The sequence below is a fragment of the Brachyistius frenatus genome, unplaced genomic scaffold, assembly GCF_029030835.1.
Source record: "Brachyistius frenatus isolate BFR_SWC_R1_liver_20210118 unplaced genomic scaffold, ASM2903083v1 Contig_51, whole genome shotgun sequence".
Classification (NCBI taxonomy): Eukaryota; Metazoa; Chordata; class Actinopteri; family Embiotocidae; genus Brachyistius; species Brachyistius frenatus.
Window position 1 is genome coordinate 878,789 of NW_027210650.1, and position 25,141 is coordinate 903,929.

The 25,141-nt window shown below is 43.4% G+C and overlaps 1 protein-coding gene across 2 annotated transcripts in view; it reads right to left on the reverse strand.

The window, feature by feature from the left end:
• LOC138624397 (TANK-binding kinase 1-binding protein 1-like) overlaps positions 1-25,141 on the reverse strand; it is a 49,170-nt gene that overhangs the window by 11,283 nt on the left and 12,746 nt on the right. Inside the window, exons 1-6 of one of the 2 annotated variants that reach the window (XM_069704583.1) lie at positions 17,110-17,186; positions 12,933-13,191; positions 7,229-7,354; positions 5,002-5,106; positions 2,321-2,468; positions 537-739 (exon numbers count right to left, since the gene is read on the reverse strand). In XM_069704583.1, coding sequence (XP_069560684.1) covers positions 537-739; positions 2,321-2,468; positions 5,002-5,106; positions 7,229-7,354; positions 12,933-13,175 — 825 coding nt within the window. In that variant the 5' untranslated portion in view covers positions 13,176-13,191; positions 17,110-17,186. Of the gene's footprint in view, positions 1-536; positions 740-2,320; positions 2,469-5,001; positions 5,107-7,228; positions 7,355-12,932; positions 13,192-17,109; positions 17,187-25,141 lie in introns of those variants that run through there. The other variant, XM_069704582.1, reaches the window with a different exon arrangement.

The window sequence follows — 25,141 nt, forward strand, 5'->3', positions numbered from 1 at the left end:
TACCAACTCCTGGAGAAAAATATTTGGCTCCGGAGGTGTTAAAGGCTCCACAGAGCTAGTCGTGTACAGCGTGTTTTTTCTTTTGAGTGTTTTTGTTGAAAACAACTAGCTGCTGTGGCCAAAAATCTTTAGAACAGCGAGAGTGAATCAGAACAGGGAAGATGCAGCCAAACAATGAGCAGAAACTCACTGAGAAGCTCAGAAATTCAAGAGGAACTGAACATTCAAATGATTATACTGTTCCCATCACATTGTCTGTTAATACATTACTATTATAAAATAGATATAAGATACTTTAATCATATCTTGTTTAGCTGTACATAAACACACTGGTGTTAAATTATATATAAACAAAAAAATGGACTTTGAAGGTGATCTGGGGATAAATTTGACATTTCTGCTAATACTTCTCAGAAATCCTGATTTATAGTGGATGCATCACAATGATATAAACTGTCCGCTGCTCCTCTGACATCGTTCACGTCGTCCCGCTGCAGTAAACTCCCCACGCACACCGAAACAAAGCCAACACTGACCCTCTCCCTCTGGCTGTTCTGCAGCTGTCTCATCTCGTCCTTCAGTCGCTCGCACTCCCTCTTCAGCTCCTCCTCCCGCTGACACGCCCCCTGGGCCTCGTGCCGCGCCCCCTCTAGCTCCGCCTCCAGCCGCTGCAGCTTCAGGTCGGACAGGGCGTCCAGGCTGCGGGAGCTCTGGAGGGTCATGGCCGGACAGTCCAGCACTGGGAAGAAGAGAGACGGAAAAGACGTGAGGCACAAGAAACAAAAACAATCTGCTTCCACTGACTAATGCAGAAGCTCTTCTGTCTTGTTGTACAAGAGCTGAGTACGAAAGAGCAAAAGAGGTGACTTCTTCCAAGGGCAGCAGTCTTTCAGTTGGTACCTGATGATGTGATGTGTGTGGGCATGCTAGTGATTCAGCTCCGCTCACACAGACTTAGCCATTGAGCCAGAAGACATAACGTCCTTCATCCCGGCTCCTCCCGCCTCCTTCAGCACAGCGGCTCATATGTGCTCTCACAAAGTGCAAAACATACTGTGCGCACTTATTTTTTTTCCCCCTCATTCATATGCATCCACGACTATTAATCACCACTTTTGTTTTACTTTACAAACTCCATACGCGAACTAACGAGCACATTATTATTCTTTTTTTCACATATAGATGACAGATTGATGGCGATGCAAAATGATGCCTCCCCCTCTTCAAGGTATACTATCAGTAGAGGCATCTGTTGAGGTGGCGGTGACGCATTTCTTCCACTTTTAGCCACCCACATCGTCAAGGAGGGCAGAGTTCATCATCTACTCGCTCTGCAGCAGCTAAAGTTAACAGCACTGGACTCCATGTTCTGTCTTCAATTCAGCGCTGCGTACTCAAAATGATTGTTCTGACTGTTTGCCTCTAAAATGCAAAACTGGAGAAGTTTATTACGTGTATTTTTTTTTCCTCCCTCTCGTGAGCCCACTCAAGCATTAAAGTGACCTGGCCCTGTTTGAAGCATCTTTTGAAACTGTCACGCATTTTCAAACACGAGAATTCATTTGCGTCGTAATAAATTCAAATTAACTCGCAAGGTTTTTTTGGTGTTTTTTTTTCGCACTTGGTAATGCAGACGAGTCACAATGGAGATCGCTCAGTTGGTGCAGATGGAAGCAACAGGCTGAATAATACAGATAAATCCTCAAACGCGCGGCAGCAGTCGCTCCACTCCAAATGGTTTTTGAAGCCAGAATGACTGAATTTCAATCACTGGCACCCGCATAGATTACAGGTCTCTATTTTTTTTATTTTTCTACAACAGTGGCTGAGTAGTCGGAACAAATTGTCCAAGCTGGTTGTCTGCGACAGGCCGAGGATTAACCTGACCTCACTTAACATGCTCGTCAGACAGATTGTTGGATCTGATGAGAGATTGTGAAATAAAATAATGAGCATTGATTAAGAGAGAGAACTGATGCCGAGGCTTTTTTTAGTTCAAATTCACTTGTGGTTTATTTATACATGTCTTATCCTACTGCATGTATCTCACTCTACAGTTATAAAATCATCAATCAATCAAGACCCCCCCCCAAAAAAAAAAAAAATTAAAACATTTTGAAGCTTATTTTCTAATTAATGACGGATTATTTACTTTAATTTTATGAGACTAGTTTAATGTGAGTTGGAGGCTTTTTGGAGCGAGCCTCTAGTGGCACTTGGTGGTATTGCAGTTTAAGCCCCCCCCCCCAATCTGCTTCATTTTTGGGACCCAGAAGCTACGAACACTTTTACATGCAGCGTGTGATCCGGAGTCGCTCACTGTGTGCGTCCGGGCCGGCGTGCAGCTGCAGATACTGCATGTCTTTGCTGTGCAGCTGCATGTTGAGTTTCTGCAGGGAGTTGTCTCGCTGCCTCAGAGCTGACTCCAGGTTCAGGACGCGCTCCACATGCTTCTCCACCAGGCTGGTCTGTAAATCACACACGGTTTCAATATTTAATTTGTTACATACATTCTTCGGCACGAACAGAGAAAAACAGCACCTGGAGCGTCCTCACAGCGTGTTGATGCAGCTGAGATGGAAGAAAAGTTGGCTTCTTTATTTATTTTTTTAGAGAGCCAGTTGTAACCTACTTTGTGAACACATCAAAGGCTGCTAAATATCAGCATCACTCAGCTGCGTTTGTATCCTTGCACGGTGATATTTGCAACCAGGAACTCGAAGCCTTATCAGAAAAAAACCCCGTAATCCATGCAAAAGGTCACAAACACGGTTTGTCTGAGCGTTCGGCTCCAGAACGACGGCGTTGGAGGTGTTACGGAGCAGGTCGGGGGAGATATTCAACCATCGTGGCGTCACGCGGGAACGTCTGTTCAGAATTACGTATCTTAGTAACACGTCTCGTACAAAAGCGCCTCACAAGAAGATAGAAGGGATTCGTTTGACTGTTGGTCTGCTGCGCCGATGTGAACGTGATGATGTCGGTGTTTGATTTCTATTTATCTAAACTGGTTTAGAAATAAGGAGGGCAGAGTGACGGAGATCAGAGTTAAAGATGGTGCAAGACTTTGTTTGTGTCCTGAAAATATGGAAGAATATTTTTCTGTTTGAGAATTGATTTTTGCATCTTCTTGGACTGTGCAAAAGTTTTAGGCACTTTAAATATTTAGATTCTCGTCCATCAAAGAGACGTCTGATCAAACCCAAATTCAATCCGCAGCGTGACAGCGAGACCAAACATCCATCCATCAGTCATAAAGAATTATCTTCAGCAATAAGGTTCTCTAAGATGCCTGGAACGACCTCTCTGCCGAGTGGCTTGAAAAACAATGTAGAAGTTTAACTCGGAGAATTCTCTGTTAAAGGAAAAAGCTGGTCGCACCCAATATTGATCTTTAATGCAGCTTTTTTTTTTACTGTTTACTTTACATGAAATGATAAATATAGACATCTTCAATTTACTTTCAGTGCCTAAAACTTGTGCACAGTCCTGTGTGTTATGCAGATGAGTGAAGTGAGTGAAAGGCCGAAAGGTTAAAGGTCACCGTGGCCCAGCAGGTTGGACGGAGCCACATTAAGCCTCAGGTGACATTGACGCGCCGCCGGTCGTTGGCAGGTGGCACTTCCAAACATCTCCTTTAATCACTTGGACCACGGAAAACCGCTGAGGCCGCTCCGTCTGACAGACTTCACTCTCATATGAGATGGATTATTATCTCAGAGGGCATCGGGAGAAGACCGGCCAGACAATCTGTTTACTTTGAAGCAGTTACAGAAAATGAGATTCAGTTTGAAATCTTCCAACAAAATGACGAACAAAATAGAGTTTTGAGTGGTTTGAGTAGCAGAATTCTGCACATTATTTGGGGGAAAATAACAACAATTAAAGTGATTTATTAAACTAAAACCTTTCCAAGAAAATCTGGCAAGAATATTTTGTTCCTTCCAGGCATTTCATGTGTTTTTTTTGTTTGTTTTTTTGCTGTCCAGGCTTTTAAAAATCCATCCAGATACAATCTGAATATGACAAAAAACAGATTTGTGCTGGCAGTCTGAAGTCGAAGGCCTGAAGTGACTTTTATCTGCAGAGGACGGTTCAGTCAGGATAAGAATTAATGAAAATAATTTTCTCTGCAGGTGTTTACTTTGAAATGAGAAGTGCAGACTAAACTGAGCAACCATAGTGATCCAATGCATTTTGTTTGTTGCTCATATGATTAGATTGACAGAAAGATTTTCATTGACTCTCCTCTTCATTAACAATGGATGAACAGGACAGTTTGAGTCAACATCAGACTACACATTTAAATGCCTGTGACAAAAATGATGGAGAAATATTCATTGCTGTTTTTAAGTAAGACTTAAAGAAATTATAAAACACAGATAGACGGACCACCCTTTAAAGCAGTTATTCTCACTTGGTCCCTCAAGACCTAAAGTCCTGACCTCCATTTAAAAAAAAAATAATAATAAAAAAAAAAATCTTCCATCCATTCAAATATATTTGACAAAAAACAGTGCAATAAAACGATAACCTCACGCACTGTTAAAAACATAAAGTAAACAAAAAGAAGGGCCAAAAAAACAACAAAATAAACTTAACTCAAACTACCATCATGTTAATGCATTAATGCACTGCAAGAAACTTGGACTCACATGGAAAATAAGATGTAAGCAGTGACAGCTCAGATATCTCTGTCTCTTCTGTCAAACTTTTGACATGTTGAAATTTAAAGCGCCAAATCGTTCCCATACAGTGAAGATTTCACTGGAAGTATTCATGAGTGAGAGCTCCAGCATCCACATACGTTTCTAACAGTGTACTTTGTGAATTAAATATGATCATTTCCTATTTACGACTTATACTTCTTTTCTTTTTTACATTTGGTCCCCATCAGCAGAATGTGAAACTGCACGACTTAATTAATGAGCCATATGGCTGACGCGTAGAGCTGCTGTAAAAGAACGAACACAGCGCAGTGAACTGAATAATGTGTCTGACCATCTTGTCGAGGTCCCTCTGGAGGTTGCTCTTCTCCATGTGAATCTTCTCGTAGGCTTGGATCACATCCTCCAGCTGCTCCTCTCGCTCCTTCCTCTTTTGGAGCTGAAAATAAAATAAATTTTTTTTTAAAAAAAAACAGAAACAGCTTGACACGTTTTCCTGTTTTTTTTTTCCATCCTGCTCTGGCAGTTTTCAAACTTCCTCATAAAGTAAAAGTAAAAAAAACAAAAAACTTCCATTGTGAGAGTCATCAAATGTGTCTCTTAAGAAACTGTTGTGTAACCAAGCAAATTTAGGGCACTGAAATCCCGGCACCTGGTGCGCATGCGTGGAGCAGCGCCTCCTCCTTCTCCATAATTGGGTAAATCATTTCAACAATGATGTTCAACACCATTAAAAAAAAAAAAGAAAGAAAAGAAAAGATGTCTTGATGTCTTTCTAATGATGGTCTAATAATGGGGGTGAATGTCACGGGGAGCCGACAGATCTGAGGGCGGTGACATGCAGCAGAATTGAGGGAAATGAAGAGGACACAGAAAAGAGGGATTTCATTTTTAAATTTTGACTGAAGGTTATGGTGCCTTGAATGAGAGCGTGAGCAGCAACGGGAGGGAGATAAAGGACAAAGGGGCGTCTCGCCGCTGTGTGCTGGAGCTCTCGGAGCCCATTCGGCGTGTCTATTGTAACATACGCCGGTAGAGAACTTGGACGGCTCGTCAGCAGCATCACCGCGACGGAGGAGAGCAGCATTACTCCACGGCTACGTTTCAGTTAGGAGACGAGGTTCCCGGGATTCAAATAGATGTGTAAAAATATCGAAAGATATCCTCATTATCACCTTTTACATTTTCACTCCTGTCTGGATGCTGTGGGTGGGATCGGGGTTGTTGTGTTGAATAGTTCACGGCACTTCAAATTACGCTACGCGAGTAATTTATCGTAAGGAGCAAAGTTCCAGTTACGATGAGACTTAACTGCATCTGCAGTGGGAGAAAACAGGACGTTTTCTCTAAATACCTGCACGATCCAGGACTTCATTATCGAGTAAAAAAAAAAAAAAAAAAAGGAAGAATGGTCGATACTTCGTGTTATATGAGCAGGATCCTTTAAAGCTCAAATTCAGGTTCAATTCATGTTCGGAAAACAGTTCGGCACCTCGTCCGACAGCACAGGTGGACTTAAAACTAAAAACTCTCATTTTTGTCTTTATGGATCGTCTCCTTTAAATACCTCCAACGCCTGACAGCTGACACGTCACCTGTCCCTGCTTCTCCTTGATAACTGGAGGTCACCGCTGTACCCAACGCTTTGAGGGGTAATGTTTGTGTGTGTGTGTGTGTGTGTGTGTGTGTGTGTGTGTGTGTGTGTGTGTGTGTGTGTGTGTGTGTGTGTGTGTGTGTGTGTGTGTGTGTGTACGCGGTGGAAGTCCGGGTCGCGTCCCAGCAGAGCACGCTCGGCCGGCCGTGGTACGTTTCATCACTCTGGACGGCCGGTGTCAGAGCGCCCCGCGACCTTGTGTGTCCCGCGCTAATCGTTTCTGCAGCTCCCATAAACCATTTCCTTCTTACCGCCGCGGCTTTCACCGGTTTTACCTTCCTGCAACTCTCGTTTCCGTTCCCTCCCCTCGCTGTCGTTCACGCAGTGGGACAAATAGCGGAGTTACAAGCGAGTAGCCGGAGCACGTGGAGGGGCGCTGCCGCTCTTTATTCTCATTTCAGACATTTTTAGAGAAACACTTGAGCAGAAAGTGATTCTCCGTGCTGATGAAACGCTGCTCGTGTGCACACGAGACTCGCGTGTTAAATAATACCAATTCATTTTAAAAGCTTCGTGTTTTTTTCTTTTTACTTCCTTTCATGCGTCCACATTCAGCACAAAACCAGGTTCAGTCCCAATTAATACTGCGTCTGAAAAATAGAGCACCACCATGAAAATCTCATGTCATCATTTCTGCTCAGACAGCAGCTTTAGTGCTTAATTAGTTCTGGACGTCTCTCAGCGTATGTCCACCAGGGTTGGCCTCAATTCACTTTTAATTCAATTAATTCACATGAATGGAGGGATTTCTGCAGAATTCAAGCTCAGAGAAAAAAAAACAACGTCGGTGTGATAAGGGTATTATATTATCCAGTTTATTTATTTTGTATTATTTTTAGTATTGCCTCAGCCATCTCTCATATCTCCATCCTCCCTCCCTCCCCGGTGTCCTCGTCGCTCGTCTTACCTCGTGGGTCAGGACGTTGACTCTCTGCTGCAGGTTGCCATTTTCGGAGTGCAGCAGCGCCGTCTCTTTGCTCTCGAAGGAGCAGTAGGAGTTGGTGTCGTCCCCGAACTCGCTGATCATCGGGAACTGCAGACACAACGGGAACGAGAGATTATAGAAACGAGCGAAGACAGAGGAGAAAACAAGATTTGGTAAAATAGTACAGCGAGTGAGGCCTTTTGCTTTATTTATAATTTTGTATGTTTGTTTGCTTATTTTCCAATTTTTCGTGCAGTACTCTGCAAATTTTTGATGACTTCACACTGTGATCATTAAAGATTCATCTTACATCAACTGCAGCTCCTGTTTGTCCCAGATATCACTCAGAGGATTGTGGTGATTTAACTAATATCAAGGGTATTTGTTTTTCTGTGCTTGAACTAGATTATATTTTTCAGTGCTTCTAAATTAGTTTGTGAATTTCCATGGCAGGTTGTTTCAGTTATATTTTTCTAATTTCATCCTACACAATGAAATCTGAGGAGTGACTGTGACTCAGCTTTGTCAGGCAGATTATATATAAATTGGTTAGAGATGTTCCTCCTCCAAAAAACAACCCCAGAGGTCTTTTGTGCAATCAGTTTATTACGACCCACAGTTATGTTTTAGAATAAAGCGCCCTCTAGTGGTCGTATGAATAATGACAATCTGGTGTCTGGGAGAAGTGACGCAGTTGAGATGTCGTCTATGTAATGCGAGTTTTTCCTTGTGTGAGGGAGGCGGATTGGTTGGATGGTTTGATACGACAGCGGACTTGGGTGCAGAAAAAAACGTGAGTCTGAATTTACTGTTGCCATGACGACAAAGGTTGCATAACTTTTAAGGAAGGAGTAACCAGTTCAAGTCAACATTATCTCTCCTGAACCTTGTAATTGGGCATTATGAGAACACTCTTCAGTTTACAATATATTGGATGCACTGATTACATTTAGATGAATTTAATCTAATCAATGGCCTCTTCACTGTGTTTTCTGGGCAAACAGTTGCAGCGCAGTTTGTATCACAAGTACGACTGAATGTCTCACTTTCTTCCTCATTCTCTTACAATTAAAGGACATAAAGGAATAGTCTGTGTTCTTGAGATTGCCAACAAATCCCATGAAAAGTTTGTCCCGATGCTTTCTTAGTTACGTGAAGCATTCAGCTGCGAGCTCACTCATTTCTCCTGAAGATGGAAATCTTTAAAAATGAGATACAAATATGTAGCTTAATTAATAATAATAATTAAAAAAAACGGCTGAGTAATTTCATGTCTACTTTTTAGCAAACGTTATTCAAGCAGAGCATTAATACATATTTAGTGCCGAAATGAGTCTTTCCAACAGCAGGACAGAGTCTTTGAGTATGACTCAAAATAAACTTCGGTGTGTGTGTGTGTGTGTGTGTGTGTGTGTGTGTGTGTGTGTGTGTGTGTGTGTGTGTGTGTGTGTGTGTGTGTGTGTGTGTGTGTGTGTGTGTGTGTGCGTGTGCGTGTGCCCGTCCATGACAATGAAGTAAGATGTCACCCAATGCAACAGTGTGGCTCACTGATGTGTCAGTAATAGTTTTTGACAACGATGGAGCTCTGCAGAGGAACAAACTTCATCCGTCTTCGGATACAAAACACGTTAGTCGGATCAAGTCATCATTAAATTGTCTTTTTATGAGATGAGGCGACAATGAGAAAAATATAGAATTTGCTAGCTTTCCCCTTGCCATTTCCATCTTATTGGCTCATTGCAACTCATCGTTCATATGGGAAAACATATATTTGATAATAAAGAGAAGCAGCGGTGCAACAGGAAAATTGAAATTATGCAGAAATAATTGTATTATATGCAGCAACATTTATGCTGATCTCACTAATTATGGAATCATAATTGCAGAATATGAACTAATGGGCTGTACCACGTTTACTATTATTTTACATACGAGGCAAACACGGCTCGTCTGGTTATACGACTCAACTGTTGTCGTAAGCAGAGAACTGCGACAGAAACATACAAGTTATATAACGGCGTTGTTCGACCTAAATGAACACATTTACATTTAGAGTGCCCACCATAAGCACGCAGAGCTTCTTTTTTTCCCCCTTTTCTGTGAAGTCGTCGCATTGCTGATGCAACGTCTATTTGAGGAGCAAACAACCCTTTTCCATTTAGCAAGAACAGCTCTCTCTGCTCAGTTTAACAGTAAATGTTCACAACATAGGCAATTCCCCCCCGGGGGCCCCGAGAGTTCTCGCACTGCGGAGCATAGGGAACTCTAAAGTGGAGAATCACCTCCCTTCAATCCGCGTTCAAAGCAGCAGGAAGCACATCCATCTGCATCATTACAGCAGCTGTAGTCTTGAATGCAGAACCCCCCCCCCGCCTTTCCCCCCTCCCCACCCAAAAAAAAAGAATGGCCCCATGCTCTATTTAAATAGACACAGGTGTGACAACTTCTACTCCAAACAGCCAACATCTGCAACTGCTCCCCCAAAAATCAACACCTGTCTCTCTGGGAATCGTCCCTGAACAAACCAGCAGTCAGGAGTGAGTCAACAGCAGTGAGGCAGCCTGAAGCCTTCGATAGCAGCTGCTCAGCTCACAGGATGGCGGATTTCTGTTTTTCTTCTCCTCGCATGTCACACGGATGCTGCCTTCCAAACACAGACTGCATACAAGAGTAGACGCAGCTTCTGAGTTGGAAAAAAATAAATAAAAGTGGCCGGTGCAGAAGTGTGTTAAGGTTGCAATACCACCGAGTGCCACTAGAGGTCGGCTCCATAGACTCCCATTCAAACTAGTCTCATAAAGTTCAATAAAATGTCTCGGTGTTGTTAGCTAAAGTCGCTCCTTCTTATTCGTTTTCTGGAGGTCCATCTGAAAATAATCCCTCATTCATTAGAAAAGAAGATTGAAAAAGACCTGTTTCTGGTACTTGTTAGTGCGCTGCATGTTTCTGTACTTGACAATGTGAACGCACTGATTAGTGAGTGTTCGTATGCAAGTATGCTGTTTAGAACACAACGTCAATTTGCAGCAATTCTCATTCTTTACTGGAAAAATTTGACACTACAAAAACCATCAGCTGTAATCATCCGGGTTTGAAGTTCCTCATGCAGAATCAAAGCTTTCTGGAGCCAACGTTTGCACACACTCGGCTCTAATAATCACTAAAGATTCAGAGTTTCTACCAACAGCATCCCTCGTCGACCATAATGCTTTTATTTGAAATTGTCTCTCTGAGCATTTTTAATTCAGCAGCGTATTTTGTAACTTTTGTCATCTGGAAGCGTTCCTCTGCTCTCACGCAGAAACAACAAAAAAAAGTTGTTGATCATATTTCCAGCTCGGTAAACAGTCCCGCTTGTTGAAAGTCCTTCGTGTACCTGAAGAAAAACGAAGCGACGGAGGCTGAGAATGTGCAAAGTTTCGTGAGGTTTGGAGCATCGTTTGACCTTAAACATCAACTTCCTGTGTCACAGCAAAACATCAAACTCAGCTGCATCGCCCTGGCTGTACTATATACTATATACTATATACTATACACTATATACTATATACAAAAAAAAACTTTCATTAGTTTTTGAATGTGATAAAGTTTCCCAAAAAAATGCAGTTGTTTACAGAGAATAATAATAACTTGGAATAATAATTCTTTGAAGAACAACACTCATAATATCCAAGAATGGATTTTTGTTGTTTTTAATCCTCTTTCTTCTGAATTTGAGCTATTTATCTGTCCCTTGCTCTTTAACATCATTACCTCCCTTCCCTCCCTTGTTTCTCATCTGTTCTCTGTGTGCCGGTGCATCCCTCCGCCCATGTACAGCTCTCTCTTTCCATTTGTTTTTTCCCTCCATTTTTCTTTTTTTTTTTTCTGTCCTCCCACGCTGTTCCTTAACGCTCATTTGCTCCACATCCCCCCCGTTAAATCTGTGCGCGGGTCCAGCCACTGCCAGGAGGTGGATTTCTGCTTCACCGGAATTTCTTATCCAACCGAAAAGTCGTTTGCTTTTCCACCAACAAACTTACAGGTCCGGCTATGCAGAAATATTTCACGGAGTCACTGACCTTAAGGCGAGGAGCTGATATTCTGATGTTTCGTAATGCGCCCCCCTTTGAACTGTGCTGCCCTTTGACATGAACATTCGATTTCACCAATAATTGTATTGTATATTGATTTAAATATTCAAGCCAATATGGTGACTTTGGTTGGGATTTACCTTCATATGATCTCATTCAGATTAGCTGTCTTTAACCGACTCTGTGAAGGCTCTTGAAGGATATCCTGCCTATCTGGAGTCTGTTAAAAGGTCACCTCAAGACCAGGAAGACATGCCTGAGACAAACCTCAACAGCATCTAAAGGCACGAGTGTTTGCGGTTTGGCTGTTTCGAGTGGCCAGACTCCGAATGAATTTTTAATTTGTGTCTCTCCTCAAAGTAATTTCTGGTGTTGCACTCAGTTAAATACACGAAAATAGCTGGCAGTAGTTTCATGAATAATGAAACGGGAGAGCACAAAAGACTAGTTCAAACCCTGCTTACTTTCTCGCTTCCAGACCTGGTCGGTCACCGTTTGCCTTTTCTGGTGTCATAACAGAACGGAGGGGGTTCAGGCGGCGTTCACTAATTCAACAAGCACCTGCTTTGAAGCTTTTAGGGCTGTTTCCTCTGGGAACAGGAAACTTTTGAGGAACTCGATTCCCCAATCTGCTCCTCCACCAAAGGATCTAAATTAAAGGTCCCATATTTCATACTTTTTCTGTCTTTTATTTGCAACCTTAATATCCATAAGGAACTATTTCTTAATATAGTTTAACATCTCCTCTCTTGAGCTTCTCTCTAAAGTTCTACCAAGAACAGGCTGTTTTGTGTCTGTCTCTTTAATGTGTATTGATATCAATGACCCTCTCCTCTGATTGGCTGATTTTATTCTGAGTAGCCAACTACAGGTTTTCTTCGGTCTCCTTATTGCTATCTCCACGACAGAATGGCCGCTCTGTGTTTTCTTGTTGGTTAAGCGGTGGGCCGTGTTGAGGTGGTGGGGGGGGGCTATACAATGTGAGTGTGAGTTTGTGACATCACAAACTTACGGAAGTCCATACAGGCCGTCTCACTGAACTCCGCATTTTGACACTTTTGCAGTACTTTTTTAACACCTAGACCTGCTTTATATAAATTCAGATTTCAGTTCCTTTTGTGATAATAATGAAAAGAAATGAAAAAGAAAACAGGGATGACCATGTGAGCTATTCATTAATTTTTAACGACAGCTTTGTGTATTTTCAAACCCCCTAATTTTCCACAGTTGCTCCGGCTTCCTTACGTTTTTTTTTTTCTCCAAATGTGACTTGTGTTATTTTAATTTACATACGAGTTAAAACTTAAGTCTTCTGCCCTCCACAAACAGCAGAATAATTCCCTCATTTTTCATTCATGTTTACTCCCCTGCCAGTCCAGGATCAAAGCCCACCACAACTTTCTCTCCTTTCATCTTTGTGTCCAATCTCACCGCCTCAATGAAAAAATGGAACATGCAAAGGATGAGTGGACATTTCCCCATAAATCAAAACCAGAAACCAGCCTCATCCTCGTCTGCACTGATCCTTCTGTCTGATACCAACAAGGACAAACAACAAGCGCCGTGATTAGTTTTCAATTGTGATATTTGTCTGCGAGGAGAAAACGCTTCACCTTGATCTCGTAGATCTTCAGCTTCCTCTTGATGCTGGTGTTCTCTCGCTCCAGGCAGGCCAGCCTCGTCTTGATGTCCTGATAGGCGGTGATGAGGGCGAAGTGGGAGGCGGAGTAGGCGTCGTCGGGAGGCAGGGGCGAGGACCGCCAGGCCACGCTGCCGCAGCCGTCCTCCTTCAGGCCGCCGGCGTCGCCGCCTCCTCCCAGCAGCCCCAGCTCCCCGCCGCCAAACAGAGACTGCATCACTCAGAGCCTCAACCTGGGGGCAGACGAAAACAGTCACTTTCCTTTTTAATTATTCAAATCGACAGATTGTTTCCATTCAATTAAACGCACCTACCAAAAATAACACCACTTCATGATTTTAGCAAAGAAATGGGTTTTTTTTTTTGGCACGACCGCAACGGTTCTAAAAACATCAAGCATCGCAACAAACAGAGAAGAACAAAGCAGTTTTTGACTGAGAGCAGTCGGACTGCTGGCTCACACAATGTAAAATATTCAAAAGCAAAGTGGGGTGAGAGAGACGGGAGGAGGACGGAGGAGGACGGAAAAGGACGGAGGAGGACGAAGGGACGCCGCTGTTTCATGGGAATTTTAGAGATGGCTGTTTCTTCAGACGTACAGCAGGCGCAGTTATCCAGTTAGCTGCATTATCACGTCGAGTATCCGAGACAACTGGTCGGGATCATATTTGGGATTCAATATTTCCAACAAACAAAACAACAAGCTAATTATTCATCTCGTCGTTTTTAGAGTTTAGAAGTTCAGACGGGCGGCGAAACAAACTTCGGAGGCAGCGCTGATCGAGTCGGCTGCAAAGATGCACAACAGTGGACGCAAACTTAGAAATGCACATTTTTCTCGGGAAAGGTAAAGATGTGAGAAGTGCAGAAACACACACACACACACACACACAACACACACACACACACACACACACACACACACACACACACACACACACACAATTCAGCTGCATACACACACTTGGTGCATATGTTGCTAAAGGTTTTAAAAGTTTTTAAGGTCAGTGTGTTGTTTCTAAAAGACACAAACTTCCCAACAGACTGCAGTTTCCAAATATTTTTAACCCGCCGCCCCCCTCCATTCAGGTTTTATTTTTATTTTTTTTCATGGCACTTAGCTTTTAGTGTTCATCCAGACTAGTTGTCTCCTGAGGGCTCCTGAGATGTATCGGCATCTCTTTTAAAGTCTTTTTAAAGTGGCAAATCTTTCCATCACTTCCATTTAAGAACGTCTGCTTCGTCCTGTTGCGTGCTTTAAAAACATGGTGGCGACGTCCTGGCGGGACGCGTTGTGTTGTTACCTTCAGGGTAGCTTAATGTTTACCAGGGTTTATCACATATGTCTTCCATTTTGATATCAAGGAGAAACTTAATATGAAAACATAGTAAAAGTAACTTTTCCTTTCTTTCTTTTCTTTCTTTTTTTTGATGTCAGTACAACTGTGCACACTAAAGGAAGACAAAACTTTTAAGGATCTCATCGTTTTTGTCTCTTCAGTTTAAGACATCTCAGTAGTTGTTGTTTTTTTTGTCTGCGTGGAAACACTGTCGTATTCACCGCTTTGGTGACTTTATTTTCACCGCGTAATAATCAGTAATGGAAGACTGCAATACAGTTTATCTTTGACATTATCAACGAACAACATCGTCTTCTTTGAATAACATGTTTTTTTGTTTGTTTTATGGACTTAATAGCTTGAGTTGAGGATAAACAGCCCACGGTGAGGTTTAAAGGACACGATGTTACGACGTTACCGAGGTTTATCAGCAGAACGCTCGCGTGCATGTAAACGTATTCAGTTTCTCCAGCTGATATTCAGAAAACCACCATCTCCCGTTTGCTTTTGCAACAAATCCGCTGCGTGAGCTCTCTGGCTGATACGTTAATCATCTCCGTCTGATTTACGTTTCAGTTCGGGGGTATTTGCACCCTTGTTCCATTTCACAGTGCTTAAAACCACGAGCTTTGACAGCCTACGCTCCCTGAGTGGCGTGATGAATGAGCCGGGTAGTTAGCTGACCACGCTGCATCACAGGCCTCCCCTCCCTCCCTCCCTCCCTCCCTCCCCCCACCCAACCACACAGACTCTGAGCAGCGCTGTCACAAGTGATAAATGGCACCTGTGATGTCACGGCCCACTTTGAAATTCAGCCATGAGAGAGAGAGAGAGAGAGAGAGAGAGAGAGAGAGACAGAGGGAGGGAGGGAGGGAGAGAGAGGGAGAGAAAGTCATAAGAGACATGTGCACACAAAGTCACACACACACACACACACACACACACAGAGAGAGAGAGAGAGAGAGCGAGCGAGTGAGAGAGCGGTTTGATTTACGGGTGCTGAAAGAGTTACACAACACCCAGTAGATTTGATGTATACAGGAATGGAGGCCTTCCTGACTCCCAGCATCGCCTTGTGAGTCAGCGATTGCCTACTGAGCTATTTTCATCAGCTCCCTTCCTCCACGGTGCTATTTTCCTTGTGTTTTACGAAAGAGGGGAATAAAGCCTTCAGCCGAGCCAATCTATGGCTCTTTTTTTATTTTTTTATTTTCCTCGCTGGCCTAACAGGATGATCCAAAAGCACTCCCACGAGCGGCCCGGCGTGCACAAAAGCCCCCCCCCCTCTCCCCCTCCCAAAAAAATAAATAAATGAAAAACCCACACAGCTAAAACACACGAGGCTCCGTTCGATCCAACAGACGGACGTTCGGTCTCCCGCCAGCTGCCTGAAGACTGCTGTTTACTCCGGGAGGATATTAAGGTCCCGTCATGTGACCTGTGGCGACTTCACGCCGTCAAGTGTGGAGCAGTTTTTCTCTGGCAAACACTAATATCATACAGCGTGTCGTTTACCTAATACTAAAAACAGACGAGAAAAATATGTGACATGACAGCAATGTCAGCTTCATAAAACATCAACTATGATGATGATTTTTGGCCGTTTATTCCGCTCTTCTCTGAGCGAGGTGGATCTGCTCATGTTTCAAGCATGACAGAATTTTGTTTTTTGACACTGAATATCCACTAATTAATATTTTCATATTAACAATGGATCATATTAATGACAGGATTTCCTGTATAGCGACCCTACTTGCATAATGCAACCGAAAAGTGGAAGTGCCAGAAGTGACCATATTTGGACACGCGAGCGGTTGATCGGACTGATAACTTTGATTAATTTGCCGTTCCAACAATGAAGGCAAAGGTCGAGTTTTGGTGTTTAATATACGGTATAGATACGACTTTATTAATCCCACAGCAGCACAGAAACACAGTTCGGAAAAATTACAAATACGTGCACAATAAAATAAGATAGATACAAAATTTTTTTTGAAAAAGTAAGACCTATGAATAAATACACACACACACACACACACACACACACACACACACACACACACACACACACACACACACACACACACACACACACACACACACACACACACACACCTATATGGTGGTTAATGGTGATTGGGGAAAAGGCTGCTCTGAATTCAATGTCCATGCTCATTAGGATGGAACAACCGGAAACCAGGCCAGACCGGGCCGGGCCAGGCCAGGCCAGACCAGGCCAGACTCGTGTATTCACAGTCTGGGAACACCAGGCGAGTTCTGCTTTTTGGTTTTTTTTGCACAAGTGGCAAAAAATTTAGTGCATTTTTTTAACCGTGGTCACACATTTGTCCATGTTTGAAATGATTATACAGCTTTTTTTTTGGAAGGCCCTTTTCTCATGTAGATATGAGGCCTTGGATGACGTCCAGGTAACTCAGGTGGGCTGCTGACTTTATCCCATTACAGCTCGTACATCCGTCGTGGCGGCCGAACGACCCATCAGTGCAGTTCAGTTTAATCGCGCTCCGTTTTCGCACTCGATCTCGAACGAATCGGTAAATAACAACGACGACATGTAAAAACGCGGGCAGAGCTGCTTATCTACTCGTTCCCTTTTCTGTAACCTGGTAACTCGGTGAGAACAACTTTTACCAACGCTGACCGCGCCGAGGCGGCACAATACATAGAAAACAACCGCGCGGCTGCAGGGAGGACAACAAAATAACAATAAAACAGGAGGCAACACAAACTTCTCATCCAACCAGACCTTCAGCGTGCAGTTTGTAGTGACCACATTCACATGAAACTCACCCACATTCAGGCTTGAGGACATCATTACTGTTTGCAGACCAAAAATATGTTAAATTGTGATTCATCTTTCTTTGTACAATATCCGTTCTCGGGCAATAAACGGTTGAAAATCAGACCCGTCTGAGCTCTGCAGCTCCTCTGGTGGAAGACGGCAGCGGTCTTCAGATGGGATCAAATAAAGGACAGAGACTCAGAGACATTCCTGCTCCTCTCTCTGCTGGCAGCACAGAAATGAGACATTTATCACAGACACACACTCCCACAGCTTCCCGCTAAACCGTTCCCCCCTCCCTCCCCCATCCACCCCCGCTCTCTGCTCCTCTACCCAAAATATCCCTCATCCAGCATCATCCAGTCTCACAGTATCCACTCTACCTCCCGGCCCACCATTGGCTCATTTGCCGGGCTTCTCACCCCCATATATATATGGAAACATCATCTGTGATTATTTTTGATCCCCTCACGGTTTATTTCCAGTGAAAACTCTGGTCGATTTAAACGAAAATTTGTTTTCATCTGGGTTTTTTCCCCTCAAAAGAATAGAAAAGATCGAGCTCATCGAACCCACCTTCAACTTCTCACTTCTTACAAACACACACTCTGTAAAACATTATTTCATTCTTGCCAGCAAACGTGAAATAAATCCAAACTACCGTCCCTCGACAACTATTAGATGAATTACTGTGTAAATAATTCGTTGTGCTCAGAGGATGAATCCTAAAGATGTTGTTGATCCTCTGATTTTTTTTTTCCTCTTGTAGCGCCCCCTTGTGGTTGATGTTTGGCTTTTGACGGATCGCAGTGACGATTTCTCCACGTTGCTCTCAGACTGAGTTGTAATCACCTCTGTGATCTTCTGGCTTTTCATTTCCTGCCTTCATCGGCACAAAACTCTTCTAATAATGTGGTTTCTGATCAAATACCTGCAACATTAACAACACGACCATCGTTATTGTGAGCACGTTCGCATTGAGTCCAACATTACTGTCATTCACAAACGACATTTTGCTTTTGAATAAGATATCCCTTCACCATTTTTCTTCAAATCTGTCAGGTAACTTTCTTCTAATTGCGTTAATGCGGCATCATAAATTATTCATTCAGTTTCCTCAAAAAACAGCATGAGACTCTGCAGCCTGGGGAGAATTGTGCAATTTACTCCGAAGAAAAAAAAAAAATCCTCCTTAACTTCCCTGTTTTCTGACATATGAAGCAAAGAATTAAATTCTTATTTCATATTTTCACATTATTGATACAGTTAAAGTAGAAGCGTATGAACAAACAACGTGCATTTTACAGTCTTTGAATTGTTATTTCTCTGAACAATAATTTGAAATAGGAGACACAACAGCATCATGAAGTTGTGAGTAACATTCACAAGATTTTTCCTTCCTTTTAACTTGTTGACAACAGAGCACAATTAATTAGAACATGTATCAAGCGACGTGTTAGTCGAGTACAAAGCCGGGAACGATGGTCAATAATTAAACCATCAAGATGACAAGTCACTAAACTGCAAAACAAGTTTTAAAATTCATCTTTTCTCTCTCTCATATCATTATTTTCCAACAGCTCTCTATCACACCGCGTACCGAACACTGTGTTAGCATCGCAGCTCTTATACCGCGTTTAAATAGAACCATTATAAAACATTTATAGAAAGGAGACCTATGTTTGAATACCAAAAAGCTTATTACTTGAGCAGATAGAAGGGTCTTTAATCTACTGAAGTATTCCCGGATTGGATTTTCAAACTGTTTATTTAAGTAGCTGCAGCTCTTGTGCTTTCTTTTTCTGACTTCATATAGAGGAGGAGTTTTTGTGGCACAAAAGCATCATGTTGGTGTTTGAAAAACTTCAATTATTAACAGAAAAATAAATACAGTTTTTCCAATCTTAAAAAATGTATGGGTTTTCCAGCACCATGTTGTGTATATCACAGTGAACCTGACGTATCTTTCTATTTAACATGCAGTTTGACTGGCGTCTCAGCAGGGAGTCCAACACCGAGTTAAAAGGAAGAAGCCTTCATCCATTTACAAACATTCGTACCCCGATCGAGTCCTGGAGCTGCTGCCTTCTGTAAATACTGTAAAATCGAATTTTTAGGGCTCCTCTGAGAACCGGAGCAAAACAAATGATTGTTCTCTTAACAGGAGATCTGTTGTAGATTTCAGTCGACTTAAAAAAATAAATAAATACATTTAAAAAAAAGGAAATCTCTCCTATCGATATGTTAATACTGATTAAATGCGGTCTGGTTGTTGCTGTGGCTTCGATCTGACTAAAGAACATAAAACACCCTACTATATAAATCATAAGCTGTTTTTGGTCTTCATAAAGCTTCTCTCTGTGTTTCTGTGCCTCTTGTTGTGTCAGGGCATAAATACATAAGAGAGCGGTGGAGATGGTGCCGGCTCGGTCAGGGCTGGGTTCTCCGGAGATAACAGAACCAGGATGAAAGAGGGAGCCCCTCCCCCCCCCCCCGTCTCCCCCGTCTGGTAGCGTTAAACAGCCTGGCTCCTCTCTCTCTCTCTCTGCCGTCCTCTGATCCCTGCTGGCATGGACGTTTGGCACCTCTGACTCAGACAGTATGTCCGGTCCAGGGCAGAGAGGTGGTGAGGCCTTTCTGCCCCCCCCCCCCTCTCCTCCCAACGATCATCTGCTAAATGCTCCCATAATGCCTAGCGTCAGTCCGCTGCACCTGTTTCCTCTTCCTTTCACCTCCAACAAGGCCAGAGCAGCACACACAGAGAAGCGATTAACATGCCGGCAGGTATTTAGGGTTTGACTGTGTGTGTGTGTGTGTGTGTGTGTGTGTGTGTGTGTGTGTGTGTGTGTGTGTGTGTGTGTGTGTGTGTGTGTGTGTGTGTGTGTGTGTCGACATGCACATCAATGAGTGTGTGTTTACTGTGTGTCAGGACAAGGACGAGGCAGCAGCAGGTAGAAGGTAGGCTGGTGCGAACCAGATCTAATTTCACCGCATGAATACGGGTCTGGCCGCCCTCCATAGAGAATCGTTTGCAGTTGTTCCATCCGACTGGACGTTGGACCCTCGGGTTAATTTGAACCAATCAGCATGCGCCAAAACTGTCCGACACTCCGCCACCGCTGCAACTACCAACAGCTCGAGCCCACCAAAGTTTGACGAGGCGCTGAACGTTTATTCTGCGATTGATCGCCAAAATTTCTTTCCCGTCAGTTTAGAGTTCAAAAATCGTAACGCTCGCTGTCAACAGCCGTCCGATCAGAGTGAAGGAGGGGGCGGGACAAACGCGGTTAACCATCGACACTGGTCGCCGATTGGTCCGCACTTCAGAGCGCCTGAACAAACGCTAATACGAGCTGAGTTCCCAGACTGTTATTCACAGCGAGGCCAAGTAGTCCAGAGTACAGATCTGCATGGACGCTGTGACCTTAATAATAACCGATTAACCTCACCTGACTGAATGCAGAACAGGTGAAAATCCTGCGGCTGTATTTTGAAAGGCATTGAAGATAAATATGCATCATTTCAAAGCACAAAACCTCCTGATTCAAACAATGGTTTATTTATTTAATGGCTTGTTTTAAGAGCACACGTAGCAAAATGCTATTTTTCACCTTTTCTGTTATCTGCTCGGTTTCATACTTGTTGCCTCACTGTGTGCCGCTCGCTGTTTTAACCGTGAGAGGTCAAATAAACGAGATGCTTCCAAACTTTCCGTCTCCTACTTACAGAGATTATAAAACCAACAGTTAATAACATGAACGTGTTGAAACATCCAGACAAATATAATTATAATTTGCGCAAACGGAACGGGAACACTGATGTATGAATGTCTCCTTGTCGTGGCCTAGTTTCAGCCCGGAGAAACGCTCCCCTCAGCTCGGCACTGAGGTGCACTGAGCATGCATTTTAAATTGAAGAAAGAAAAACACGGCACTCGTTTTAGATTGGAACAATACAAAATAAAAAGGTGTGATTGGAGTATGCTATACTTTGTCAGCTCATATTCAACATTTATTTAAAACAAAAGAAAGTGCTGCTAATAATAATAATGATAATGTAAATCTCTGCATATCGTTCTGTCATCCGTCCTTTAATACAGAAGAGATCATCAGCTGATAAAAATGTTTCCACACTCACCTGAGTCACCTTCAGTTTTTGCAGGACAACAGTCTGTAATTTTGTATTTATTGTAAGATGTAAATTTCTCCCTAATTACTAAAAACCTAGAAAGACACAAAGCTGCAATCCAGATTTTTACCCTCAAGTGAATTAATGTTAATTAAATTAAACACGTGATTTATGTTCCGAAATGCTGCATCGTATGCAGAAATCTGCTTTCAAGAACTCTGTTTAATTTGTTTTACTCTCACATTCACAGCAAATCAAATGAATGCAGTTTGAGGCAGCAGCCTGAAATGTAAATTGTGACCCTGGTATGATAAACTAAATAAATTTAATAAATGAAAGTACAGAAAGTAATTTGATAAACTACTAAAATCAAACCGGCCTGTTCTGTTTTATTATCTGACTAACATCTCTGTCTGTCTGATGAAGCTGTCTTTGCTGAGGCGTTCAGACCTTAAAGACAGATGAACTCCATGTACTCTTAAAACACACACACACACACACACACACACACACACACACACACACACACACACACACACACACACACACACACACACACACACACACACACACACACACACACACACACACACTACGTTCCACTACTGCTACATCTTCCACGACTGTCTACATCTACAATACACTCCCACACAGACCCACGCACTCACACACACACACACACACACACACACACACACACACACACACACACACACACACACACACACACACACACAACACAAAGCGCTTACACAGCCTGTCAGTACAGGAGAGAAACACCAACTCTTACAAATGCTGTGCTGTGCTATGCCATACCGCTCTATGATTCATCACCGGGGGAATCAGCCGTGTGTGCAGGCGGACATAGTGTCTTCTCTCTCTCTCTCTCTGTGTGTGTGTGTGTGTGTGTGTGTGTGTGTGTGTGTGTGTGTGTGTGTGTGTGTGTGTGTGTGTGTGTGTGTGTGTGTGTGTGTGTGTGTGTGTGTGTGTGAGTGAGTAAGTAAGGAAGGCAGCAGCTGCCATTTGGGAGATTGATGGCCGGGGCAAGTTGTGTTGTGATATTTTTTCCTTCTCTCTCTCTCTCTCTCTCTGTGCTTTCTCTCTCTCTCTCTCTGTGCTTTCTCTCTCTCTCTCTCTCTGTCTCTCTCTCTCTCTCTCTCTCTCTCTCTCTCTCTCTCTCTCTCTCTCTCTCTCTCTCTCTCTCTCTTTCTCTCTCTCTCTCTCTGCTTTCTCTCTCTCTCTCTCTCTCTCTCTCTCTCTCTCTCTCTCTCTCTCTGCTTTCTCTCTCTCTCCTCCGCTGCAGCTCATCTTTCTTTCCACCAAAGCTAAAGCAAATCGTCAATTCCTTCACCTCCCCCACCTTCCTCCCTCTCTCCTTCCCTCCTCTCTCCTTCCTCCCTCGCTCTTTTTCTCTCTGTCATTCATCCGTCTTGGTATTAAGTTCATCACAGCCCCCCCCACACCCGCCCCCCGCCCCCGCCCCGAGCGCAGTAAAAAAAAAACTTGACTTTGAATGAGAACTTTCCCCACAAAAGACATTAATCTCCTCATTATTACTACAACCGACCCGATGCTCGGGTTCCCTCACTCTGAAATCTGAGTCAAAGTCGAGCTGAGCTGCAGGACTAGAGAGAAAAAGACAAAGAGGACGAGATATGAATGACTTTTTTTTTTTCACTGATTGCAATTAAAGTCAACCTTCCCTCTACGAACTTCATTTAGCCTCCCCGAGTAACCATGGCCACACGCGGTCACCAACGTGGTGCACACACGCACGTGAGTGGTGAGTAATGACTCACGAGCACGAGCGAGTTTCCCGGTGAAACAAAGTCTGTAATTTGGTCTCAGCTGGTGAAAAAAGAAAAGAAAAAGAAAAGCGCATTCAGGAGGAGCGCGAGCTGCTTTCTCTCGATGCACAGTTGGCACGCCAGCAGGCTGGAGTGAAAGATGGCCGCTCTGTAGGGAAGACATGCACAACATGATGAAAAGAAGCTGTGGGTTCAGTTAGCCTCGAGGTCAGACGGAGAGATATTCAAATCTGCACTAATAGACGCGTTACCCAAAGAATATGCATCGCTGACGGAGAGTTATCGCGACGCTGCAGGTCTTCAGATCATTTTTTTTACTTCTTTTCCAGCCTTTGTTTTTGTTCTCTCCAAGGTCCTCCGTCAACGATGCCGTTTCCAGCTGCAGTTTTCACTGAAAACGTTCTGATAAATCAACTGATGGCAACCTGAACGGCACCAAACGACATACAGCACCAGCGGCTAGCAGGTGAACATGTGGAGCATTTATCGTGTAAAGAGCAAGATGTTTTCCTCAGGAGCTGGTGGAGACCAAAAACAGAGCAAAAAGGAAAGGAAATATTCTCCCGGAGAGACTCTTGCTTTAAAACTACGTGTTTGCATGATGGCTGTCTCGGGTATCCTGCGTCTGTTTGGAGCCTAGCTTAGCTGTATTCAACGATTAGGAAGGGCATTGTTAGTTTTTTGACATCTAATCATGAAAAGAGAAAAACAAATCTACTATTTTAATCTATTCATAATAAAAACAGTTGGATTAGTCGCTGCCCGAATTTTGCACTTAAACGTTCTGATGTCACAAGAAGCCGACAGTTCGCCGTCCAGTCCTCTGTGGGATGTGATGAAGCTCGAGAGTTTATTTCATTACGGGGGTCGTCGTTAGGATCCGTAGCGGCGGCGTGGTTGTAGGTTTGTGATGCTGCAGTTTGTCGACTAACCTGCTGCAAGCAGGCGACCAGCTGCTGAGCAAGATGTTGGGAAGCAAAACGGTGCCGCATGCTGTGACTGCACAACCTTGAAGGGGAAAGCAAGTATCTGCCAGATCCCATCTCACACACACACACACACACACACACACACACACACACACACACACACACACACACACACACACACACACACACACACACACACACACACACACAGGCGCATACATACATACATTAATGCCAGCCAAAGACCTTGACAGCTGGATCAGCTCAGATCATTCCAGTGCCAGTGGCCCCGACTCGTACTTGGCTCCCACTTTTGTCTTGTTTCCCCGCCATCTAAAGGCTTGTGCGCTTCACAGAACATCACATCCTCCTCCAATGTGTCTGTTCTGCTGTCATGCTCTGACTACAAGACACACTGATGCTTAGACATGCATGGTTTGACACCGTACACGCATAAATATGCAAAAAAAAACTTTCTAACATTTTGAAAATTATGGTTTGCAAAAGAGGCATGAAATGAAAAATAATGCAAACCATTTTTGGATTTTAATTTCAGTGTGGTGATTTGAATCTTAAGACACCAGATGCATAGAAAACGCACCAAACAGGCAGATGCACCATAAAACACCAGGTGAAACGTGGCTTTATATGCAGACACGGGTTCACTCGAGGAGCCAAAAACCTCTTGCACATCTACATTATATAACAAACTCCAATCCAATTAAATGCAAGAAAAAATATCTAAACTATTTGCACAGAGCTGCAGGAAAAGCGAGGTTAATTCCAGCTCTGGCCTCCGTCGTTTAAAGACATTAAGATCCATGAGAACGTGCTAAAGACTGAAATATAATCAAGTGTTTAATTGGCTCCAAGTGCTGATATGACAATCTGGGGCTGCTGATTAATTAATGGTGCATGCTGCTGGTGCGTGCTGGATGAGATGATGATGTGTATGTGGGTGGGTGGGGTGGGGTGAGGTGGGGGGTAGGGGGCTGAGAGGGGGAGGGAGGGGGAGGGAGGGGAAGGAAACGGCTCTGATCAGAAAGAATACATGATAAACACGAGCGGTGCATTGTGGGAGCAGATGTACACATAAACGGTGCACGTGTGTCACACCATCCATACAGGTCTGCTCATTCAGGTGACATGATGGTGTGTGTGTGTGTGTGTGTGTG